At 40.2% G+C, this 10,485-nt stretch overlaps 1 protein-coding gene across 2 annotated transcripts; it reads left to right on the top strand.

Annotated features, from left to right (window-relative positions):
• Window positions 1–458: 458 nt before the first annotated feature.
• On the top strand, window positions 459–10,078 carry BCL10 (BCL10 immune signaling adaptor). Of its 2 annotated transcripts, XM_025872109.2 has the most exons (4): window positions 459–792; window positions 2,460–2,523; window positions 5,983–6,271; window positions 8,204–10,078. In XM_025872109.2, exons 2-4 carry the CDS (start codon window positions 2,491–2,493, stop codon window positions 8,557–8,559), a joined length of 678 nt encoding a protein of 225 aa, XP_025727894.1. In that variant the 5' UTR covers window positions 459–792; window positions 2,460–2,490; the 3' UTR covers window positions 8,560–10,078. The 2 variants fall into 2 exon arrangements, with proteins under 2 accessions (XP_025727894.1, XP_025727893.1); XM_025872108.2 differs by lacking the exon at window positions 2,460–2,523.
• Window positions 10,079–10,485: the final 407 nt, after the last annotated feature.

The following is a 10,485-nucleotide window of genomic DNA, read 5'->3' on the forward strand; positions in this document are numbered from 1 at the left end:
TAAATTTGGTCTTAAAACGAGGGGATCATAGGCGGTTTTTCTCTTTCAAAAATTCCTCTACTATTGTAGCTAAGCTGCGTGTGTGTTGTGTATGAGCATGCGCCCGTATCTGCACGTGAGCAAATAAGCTAACAACCTCGGAGGGATAACGCAGCACCCGGAAGTTGTAGGGCAAGGTCTGGGAAAAGGGGCAGAACCCAGAGGTACTGAGAAGCGGTGAGCAGTCTGCGGAGGCGGGGCGTGCGGCGGGAGGAGCAACGGGCCCCACCCACGGAAACCAGTCCTTATGGGGAGGCCAAGCTGCTGCTCCTCGCAAATGACGTGCGGGGGCTGTGGGCGGAGCCACTCCTGAGAGGATCCGGCCAGGGGGCAGGGACAGGCTTGGCCCATGGGCCGGCACCGATTGGCTACCTCTGGGATGGGGCGGGTTCTAAGGCTCGCCCAGGCTCGTCGAAGGGCGTGGCCTGCGCCTAAGTCTCCTGGAGAGGAAGGAGCGCGACACGGAACCCCGTTTGGGACGCCTAGGTCTGCAGCGCCCTCGGCCCCAGAGGCGGAGCCGGAAGCTCTACGCTTTCATCCCTAAGCCCCTGTGTTGTAGAAGGGGCAGTTCTCTTCCTCTCGACCCGTTCCGCCTGCCCTTCTCCCCCTTCATCCGGAGGCCGAAGTCCGCTGCCCGGCCGGGCGGTGCTGCCGGAGCTCCCGGACCCGGAAGAAGCACTTACTCCCTCCTCCGCCATGGAGCCCACCGCGCCGTCCCTCACCGAGGAGGACCTGACAGAAGTGAAGAAGGACGTGAGTAGCACAACCTTGCCCGGGCGCCGCCCAGGGCCCGGGGTCGAGGGTGGGCAGGGGCAGGCTGCGGCCCCGCGGGCGAGGAAAGCGGAAACGCGGAGTGGGTGTCCGAGTCGGAAGAGGAGCCTTCGGGTGGAAGAAGCGGAAGGTCCAGGCACCGCAGGACTGCACCCGAGGGACCTTGGTGGAAGTGATCCCTCGTGACCTGTTAATCCACGTTTAAAATCGCTAAAAGCGGGGCTTGGGTTCCTGAAACCTTGTCCAGTGGAGCGTTTCTTCGCAGTCAGCTTCTTGCCCGCTCTTCACTGGTGATTTTTACCCCCGCTGCGCTTTGGAGCTGCGTTGTTGGGAATCGACTGCCCAGGTTCATCCTTGAGTCAGAATCCTTAGGCTGCTGGCTCAACCTGGAGCAAAAGCTGGACCAGTTAAAGAATCCCAAGCAGTGGAGCAAATACGTGACACTTTTATAAGGGGGGGTTGGGGGAAGCTCAACAGCTGAAAGCACAACCTGGAATTCCCCTAGTAAGCAAACGCCCACATATTTAAATTGAGAGGGGGGTGTAGCCGAAAATTAATTTACAGGTAAATGCTGAAAATATTCAGCACCTAAATTACGGTCTTTTGCTTGGACGCTGCAGAACTGCCCAAATCTTAATACTTAATGCTTGTTAAGGTTTTACTTGTTTTGCCATCTGAGATCTATATGAGTACCACTGAAATATCTTTATGTAATTTCAAATTAAACACAGAAACTCAACAGAAAATGAGTTCCGGTTTAACACCTTAGTACTTATACAGGATCATATCTGTGAACTGGACAAGACAGCAGCTTTTTAAATGTTCATCTACCTTAAACTCTTCCCCTTTCCCTCCCTTGAAAGGTTTATTACATTGTGCTCATAATTACATAATTAAAATTGGCATGACTCATTAGCAGAAGGAAACTGGATATGACTGGGATTTGTGCCTTAGTTTCCTCATTCAGATTTTTATGGAGCACTTAATATATGGAAAGTACTGTTCTTGGGCCTAGAAAGAAACAAACAAAAAAAAAAGGACAGTCAGGCCTCTGCTTTGTATTCTATTAGAGATAAGACTGGGACATTGATAACTACCATAGAATAAATGAGTGTTGTCTTATATAAGATTTGTGCCAGTGAAACCATGAACTTTAAAAGCTAGGCCTGGGGGCGCCTGGGTGGCTCAGTTGGTTAAAGCGACTGCCTTCGGCTCAGGTCATGATCCTGTAGTCCCCGGATCGAGTCCCACATCGGGCTCCCTGCTCAGCAGGGAGTCTGCTTCTCCCTCTGACCCTCTTCCCTCTCGTGCTCTCTATCTCTCTCATTCTCTGTCTCTCAAATAAATAAATAAAATCTTTAAACAAAATTAAAAATAAATAAATAAATAAATAAAAGCTAGGCCTGTGGTGGTCCAGATTCTTTGTCACACAATTTGCAGTGTTCCCATTTAATCTCTACAGCAGCCTCTAAGGGAAATAATTGTCATCCCCATTTTACAGCTGATAACAAAAGACTGTGAGAGCTTACAAGTGAGCATAAATATAAAACCTGTACACAAACACAGTCGTGAGTGTCTTCCAGGTCTTTATTCATTTTTTTTCTTATCAGTTCATTGATATTACTCATCTCCGTGATTTCAATTTACAGCTATATCAGAAATTCATAACCATGGGGAATCATGAATGGGTTTCAGGAGGTCTATGGAAAAAAAGTACGTGCACATTATTTTTCTTAGAAATTTTTTTCATGCTATTTTCAAAATGGTTGATGACCTCAGAAAGCTTTAAAAATATCATACACATATTTGGACTTCCTTCTTTGTCAGCTCTAGGTCCTTATTTCCAAATATCTACAGGAAATCCACTTTTATATTCTGATCATAGAGGAGTTTTAAAAAGCGAAAGGTTATAGCCATAGAGGTGGGACTAAAGCCAGGGGAGTGTGGTATTCATATAAGACAAGAAACCAGGGCGCCTGGGTGGCTCAGTTGGTTAAGCGACTGCCTTAGGCTCAGGTCATGATCCTGGAGTCCCGGGGTCCAGTCCCACATCGGGCTCCCTGCTCAGCAGGGAGTCTGCTTCTCCCTCTGACCCTCTTCCCTCTCGTGCTCTCTATCTCTCATTCTCTCTCTCTAAGATAAATAAAATCTAAAAAAAAAAAGACAAGAAACCAGTATTTCAAGGAGGGAGGGAGTGGTCACCCGCATCCATGCTGCTGAGAGGTAAGATGAAGACTGACAGGTATGAGATTTGACAGTGAGGAGCTTATTCGTGACTGAAAATAATAGTGACACAGAGTGGAAATGAATTGGGAGATAAGTGGAGTCCTGGTATATAGACAAGTGAAATAAATGCACAGGGTGCTATAAGGACAGAGGAGAGGGGTGCCTAAGTCCTTCTGGGGAGTTTAAGCAAAGCTTCCTGAAGGAGATGACCACTGTGATGCATCGTAAATGAAAAATAGGGACTTAGGGCATGAGAAGAGAAAACCAGACAAAGTAACAACACAGAACTATAGAGTGACAAACAGCAGTTTTTAGGTAGAACATAAAGTACCAGGACAGGTAGAGGTGGTGATAGACTAAGCTCCAGAGATAGGTAGGATCCATATTTTAAAGTACCCTGTCTGCCATTATCAAACAGCTATTATTTATTGAGTACTTACTGTGTATCAGAGACTGTGTCAAGTCCTCATATTCACTGTCCTACTTAGTCCTTCTAGCGGTCCTGCAGGGTAAGTATTTATCACTATTTTATAAATAACCCGAAGCTTAGAGAGGTTAAGTTACTTGCCCCAGCTCTTACAGGAGTATATGGCAGATATAAGATCTGAACTGAAGTTGGCCTGATCCAGAGCCACACCTCTGACCTCTCTACTATTCTGCCAAAGTTAAGGAACTTTATCTTTTAAGTTGGTGGAACACACCAAGTTTTAAATTTTTACAAAATTAACTGACAACATTTCAGTATTAGTAGAATTCACATAACACTTCAGATTTCCATTTTCTCTTGAAAATTTGGAAGATTTGATAGATGTGTGAAGGAGAAATTTGAGCAGGAGGAAAGAAATAGGAAGTACAGCTAGGTGTCTTGTTTGTTAATAGTCCATGCAACATATGATGAAGACCTGAGCTAAGGCAGTGCTAATGATAGAAATGAAGTGAAGGTGCAGATTAGATAAACATGAGGGGTAAGTTGGCAGGACTTGGTGGGTGGGTGATCAGAGGTGGCAGGTGAGCAAAAGAGAGGAAGTGGAGGATGAGTTGTAGGTTTATTGCACAATCGGACGCATGGTGGTACTCCCAAATGAGTTAAGAATATCAGAGGAAAAGGACAGGCAAAGATAACAAATTTGGTTTTGGACAAGTTGAATTTGAAGTACGTTTGGGATTTCTAACTGGAGAAAGTCTCGATCACATGCACAAACTTGGGGATCATCAGCATATAAGTAGTAGAGATGACAACGGATGAGTTGTTTCAAGGAGTTCAGCTTTGAAATCTATTCTCTCCACCCCCACAGCTTAAATTCATGCACTCAGCATAGTTTACGTAAAATATTGCAGCAGTCTCCTTATGGTTCTCCCCCGGTCCTCTCCAAAAGTTTTTTAATTGCTTCTTATTTATAAACCTTTGATGAATCTTTTGGCTACAGGGAAATGTATGTTTCTCAACATGTTAAAAAAATTCTTCCATAATCCAAACTGTTTCCCTTTCAACTTCATTTCTTACCACTGTTTCACATGCACCCTGCATCCCAGCTACCCCAGACTTGTTAGTATTCCCCTCTGTGCACCTTCATGCTACAAGTGTAGCCTCTGTAAATTTCCCAGGTCACGGAGGTACAGTTAGTTTTTCCTCTGTGCTTCCCCAGTACTTGTGTTTTTGTTTGTTTGTTTGTTTTTTCTGGGTCATATCACATTGTCTTAAAATTATTGGCTTGTGTCTTGTATGTGCTCTCCAACTAGACCATGTGCCCTTTGTGTACAGGATTCAAGTTTTGTTCATCTTTGTATGCTCAGCACTTGGCATATTAGGTATTTAGATATATGAAATGTTTGTTTTGTGAATAAATAAATGAATGTGGGAGTTCAGTGGACTGAGAACTGTAGGAACCCTTCACCCAGCCTACTTTTCCTGCCACCACGTACTCGGATACTTCTAAGGTCTTCCATTGCCTTTAGCTCATCATGATAAATGTAAGTCAAATTAGTCATCATCATCTTCATCACTAACATTTGTTGATGACTTACTATTTGCCAGGCACTTTTCCAAGTACTTTACATACATTATTTTATTCCTCATAATACTCAGATGAGGAAACTGAGGCACCAAGGAGTTAAGTTAGTTACCCAAGATCACATATCTAGTAAATGGAAGAGGTAGAATACAGTCACTGGCATCAAATTATTAATGCTATTTATTGGAACCCAGATCAGCTTTCTGCCAAATAAGCTCCCTGGGGCATTTCTCAGATCTAAGCCTTTTTTCTGTGATTTCCTTTTCTTCATTTCTTTAATTTCTTCCAACATTCACTATTTCTTTAGTGTACTCCCCCTGTCCCACGCCCACCTCCCTTCTACCATCTGACTCACAGAGTTAGGGTATAGTCTTTCCAACTAACTCCAAAGATAAATACATTATGGACTGTTACGGTTTTACTCTAGGAAAGACACTCCATGGTTTTACTCGAGGAGAATGGAAAACTAACAAACATGAGAAAGTTACAAATTACAAGGCCTCACTAAGTTACCCTCTTTGATCCTGACTAATCCTGGATTCCTTGCTAAATGGTAACTAGAATGTATGGAAGCCTCTGCTCTCATCTTTACCCCTGAAGGTGGAGGCCCTGAGCATACCTCCCTATTTCCACAGACCCAGGCCCTTTAGATTTGACCAGCTTCCTCCTCACAATAGCCTCCTCTTGGTTTATAGGTGTGAAGGTGAGATTAAAGCAGGACAGAAACTGCAAGGAATGTTTAGTCTAGGACCGACTTCTGTCTACTTGGCCCTTCGTCTTAATAATATGGATATTAGTAGTCCTGAGCCTCCTGACTTGAGTACGTTTTCTCCCACCAGTTAAGATTCCTAACTAATAATCAGTCACCTATGTGATTTCCTCAAGGGTTTAAAAAAAAAAAAAAAGCACTGAAGCACAGTTTTATGTCTTTTAGGCTTTAGAAAATCTGCGTGTATACCTATGTGAAAAAATCATAGCTGAGAGACATTTTGATCATCTACGTGCAAAAAAAATACTCAGTAGAGAAGACACTGAAGAAATTTCTTGCCGAACATCAAGTAGAAAAAGGGCCGGAAAATTGTTAGACTACTTACAAGAAAACCCCAAAGGACTAGATACACTGGTTGAATCTATTCGGCGAGAAAAAACACAGAACTTCCTGATACAGAAGATTACAGATGAAGTGCTGAAACTTAGAAATATAAAACTAGAACATCTGAAAGGTAAGATATTTTGGTGTCCAAGAATTCATTTACATGTGACAATGCTTTTAAAAGTAAAATACAAGGGATGCCTGGGTGGCTCAGTCGTTAAGCATCTGCCTTCGGCTCAGGTCACGATCCCAGGGTCCTGGGATCGAGTCCCACATCGGGCTCCCTGCTCGGCGGGAAGCCTGCTTCTCCCTCTCCCACTCCCCCTGCTTGTGTTACCTCTCTTGCTGTGTCTCTCTCTGTCAAATAAATAAATAAAATCTTTAAAAACAAAAGTAAAATACAAAACAAAAAACAGAAATGATCATTTTGTTTTTATTCAAAAAGTTTCAGCTTCAGAATTATATTTGATTTACATTTTTTTTTATCTTATGTCATTTCACTGGAAAAGTGGAATATCAGTGTTCTGTATTTGTATTTATTTAACAGTACCGTTTATACAAAACATTAATGAAATCCCGGTATACACATGAGTTTGTTTCTGAAGTGTGCATAAGATCAATCTATTCAGAAGTAACCCCTGAAAATACACATCACACATGAAGAACAATATATAGGCAAAGTCTTTTTATAGTAAGTCCAACTCTGATGGTTCTTCTTCCACCAGTTGATCACAGAATGAAGTGGTTGGCATATGCTTGTAAGAATCATGTTATAGAAGTTATCCATAACTTTAAACACTAGAGTCACACTCGGTCTGGCATGATGAGAGAGACGTGGGAATGGAAGTTGATTAATGGCATAGCAAATTCACTTCCTGTGTTTCACCCTCACCCTGGAACACACACTCAGAGAAATACTACAGAGAATTGCCTGCACTGTTTAAATCCTCCTCTCCCCGCAAACCCCCTCTCTCCCTGTGCCTTTCTCTAGAGCACTTAAGATAAATGTGCATATGATGTAGCTCTACCCCAGGTGTTCTAGGCACTGGGGTAGAGAAGAGAGTAATTTAGGGCTCTGCCCTTAAACTCTGTCGGTCCATACTGGGAATCATTGGAAGTCTCCCCTCCTGAGCCATATTCAAGAAAATAGTTTCTATAGCATGGAACAGAAATGCTGAATGTATTGTGAAGTTGAAAAGCTAGTGGGGAAAAAAATGACATATAAATGTACTTTATAGACTTCTCAGATTTTACATAAAATTTGTCAGCTCAGGAGGTTCTGTGCCTTTAGACAGTTAGGTTAAATATTTGCTAAGACTAACAGAAAGATAAAATTTGTGTGTGTTTATTCTTTCACCCCAAGGCTAATTGTTACCTGTACCCATTGGATATGGTTAAATTCTTTGATCTGAGCAACCACTGTCATTTAAGTGAACTGTTAGGTTGAGAACCGGGACGTTATTTAATGTGAAGAGGAGACCTGGGTTATAGTTCTTACTTTCCCATGAAGTAGTTCTGGAATATTGGGCATGACTTGACTGTTTGGGGCCTCTATTTTTTCATTTCTGCTAGTAAGAAGCTATCCCAGGGGACCTCTGACATGTCTAACACCCTGGGATTCAAGAATCTGTAATTGGTAGTGATTAACTCAGAATTTTAGCATATGCTCTGTTTAAAGTTTGTTTTTTATTGGGTAATACGTTTTGTGCCAGAATGCTAAAGAATATTAGTTGTGACAGCTGTTTCTTATTTTATGAAAAATTTTAGGGGCTACTTAATTTTTTCTAGGTCATTCAGTGGTTAAGTATATAAGGATACAAACTAAATGTGAATTATAGCATGTCATTTAGCTTCCTTAAGACTATTTCCTTATCGAAGAAATAAAAATAGTGGTATACTTCATAGTTGTTGGGAAAAGCAAATGAAACATGAAATGGATTATGACAGAATTTATAAATTGCTGTTTAAATCTCTGTTGTGTGGTAACTAGCTTATAAGATGGGTATGTGTTCAATTTTTTAAGTTACTTTTTCATTTACATCTGAATACAATTTTATTGTAGGACTGAAATGTAGCAGCTGTGAGCCTTTCCCAGATGGAGCCACAAACAACTTCTCTAGATCAAATTCCAATGAGAGTAATTTCTCTGAAAAACTGAGAGCATCCACTGTCATATACCATCCCGAAGGAGAATCCAGCACGGCCCCCTTTTTTTCTACTGAGTCTTCTCTGAATTTGCCTGTTCTTGAAGTCGGCAGAACTGAAAATCCGACCTTCTCTTCAACTACGCTTCCCAGACCTGGGGACCCCGGGGCTCCTCCTTTGCCACCAGAGCTGCAGTTAGGAGGAGGAGGAACGTGTGGAAACTCTAGTGAGATGTTTCTTCCCTTGAGATCACGTGCTGTTTCCCACCAATGACAGTTTACAGCCTCTTAATCTTTTTTAATAATGACAAATATTTGAAAGGATATCAATCTTTTTATAAAATTGCTAGAATGACAACATTTGATATATGTCTTTTAAAAAGCAATGGAAGCATACTTTGTAAATAGACTTTTTTAGGACAAAAGAAGCATACTTTTAGATAGCTGAAGAAAATCGTGTTGATCATGTAATTTTCAGTGTTCTCTTTGCATTTTTGAGGTATGGAGTGTTCACATTTTTTGTTTTAAGACTAACTTTAATAGGGAATATTTCTCTCTTTAAGAATAGTCTGAGGCTGGGTATAATGTCTCAGTGCATTTGTACTGGAATTTTCACAGTCTAATAGTCCTTTCCAACATACAGCAGTACATTTTCAGATTAAGCTACATCTATATGGTAATAAAGCCAATCACTGACAGGAAAACTGCCAGTGTACTGAAAAGAATCTCCCACTCCCTTGAGCTTAGAGACACTTACAGAGTCCCCTTCTGATGCGGAGGAACATCTAAGGGAGTTTGAGCCACCTAAGATCTCAATTTGCCAAAATACAATTCTTGTTAACCTTACTAATTAATACTATTTTCTTAGGATTTTCACAATCTTTGCTTATCATTTTCACTCCTACAGAAAAATCTCGGCAAAAGCCTGTGATTGTGTGTAATTTGGTGAGATTTTAAAAATATTTTTCTGTACTTTTCATTCTCTTTTAATGAGGACCACTGTACAAGGTGAAATAATTAGGACAAAATGTTGTGTGTGTGTATCTATGTACCAGTTCTGTCTTCAATACTGTTTGGAACAAGTGGATCATTAGCCTGACTTGTGTTTTTATTATAACAAAGTTTGACTAATTTTACACCTTTATAAATTTTATGCTGTCATTGTTTTTATTTAAGTTATAATTCTGCCTATTTCCTGATATATTCTCATATATTTCCATTACTTTTAAAAAGCAAAGGTGGAAATATGCTATTAACAATAAAAGTTTTTCAATTGTAGTGCTATTTTTTTGGAAGTTTCAGGTATTTCAATAGGAAGTAAATACCTAAAATACTTTTTTTATGTGTACCAATTTTTATAGAAACATTACTTCAAGTTGTGAGATCAAGTTGCATTTCTGGATAGACTGATGCATTTATCAATCACAAAGAAGATTGACATATTCTTTAGATAAATTTTTTTCAAGCTTGGATGATTTTTATAGTGTAACATTTCCTAAAGATTATGGGAAGCATGTTTCCCATTCTTATGCCTTCAGCGAGGCATAAGAAATAGTGGCATTACATTTAAAGAAGTCTCGTTAAAAAGCAGAAGCAGGCTTTTCATTTCATTAATTAAAATAAAATTTGGTTATGTGGTTACTTGGAGTAGAATTTACTCAGAATCAAAAAGAATTTAGATATGCTGTATCATCTACATTTATAGTTTATAACACTGAGTTTTCTTTCAGACTGTCAACTATACAGACAATAAAATTAAGGTTTTAATAAACTTAGCTTTTGGGTTTTCTGAATCCTATGAAGTCAATTTTTTTTTCCTTTAAACTCTGAAAACCACCTGTTGCTGAAAATATATAAATTAGAATGTCAGACTGACAGGTTGGTAAAGGCAGGAATGAAAAAGTTACTTTTTACAGATACCATATTATCACTTCATACAAAAACAACAATTCAAAACTCACTTTTAAAATTTTATCTTAATTAAAAGACTTTATTTTTTAGCATGGTTTTAGATTTATTGAAAAATTGAGCAGAAAGTACAGACTTTTCCATTTTCACATCTTGCATTAGTGTGGTACATTTGTTAGAATTGATGAACTGGTCTTGAAACATTATTAACTAAAGGTAGTAGTTTACATTAGGATTCACTCTGTGCTGTGCAGTTCTACAGGTTTTCTTTTTTTAAGATTTTATTTATTTA

Source organism: Callorhinus ursinus, unplaced genomic scaffold (genome assembly GCF_003265705.2).
Source record: "Callorhinus ursinus isolate GAN/ISIS: 27379988/994484 unplaced genomic scaffold, GSC_fseal_2.0 scaffold9, whole genome shotgun sequence".
NCBI classification, from domain to species: Eukaryota; Metazoa; Chordata; class Mammalia; order Carnivora; family Otariidae; genus Callorhinus; species Callorhinus ursinus.

Bases quoted from the DNA above. Each gene is read 5' to 3' on its own strand.
- BCL10 (XM_025872108.2), top strand. From the start codon at position 736: ATGGAGCCCACCGCGCCGTCCCTCACCGAGGAGGACCTGACAGAAGTG. The intron at 793-5,982 runs GTGAGTAGCACA...TATGTCTTTTAG, and splicing joins TGACAGAAGTGAAGAAGGAC to GCTTTAGAAAATCTGCGTGT. The intron at 6,272-8,203 runs GTAAGATATTTT...ATTTTATTGTAG, and splicing joins AAAACTAGAACATCTGAAAG to GACTGAAATGTAGCAGCTGT.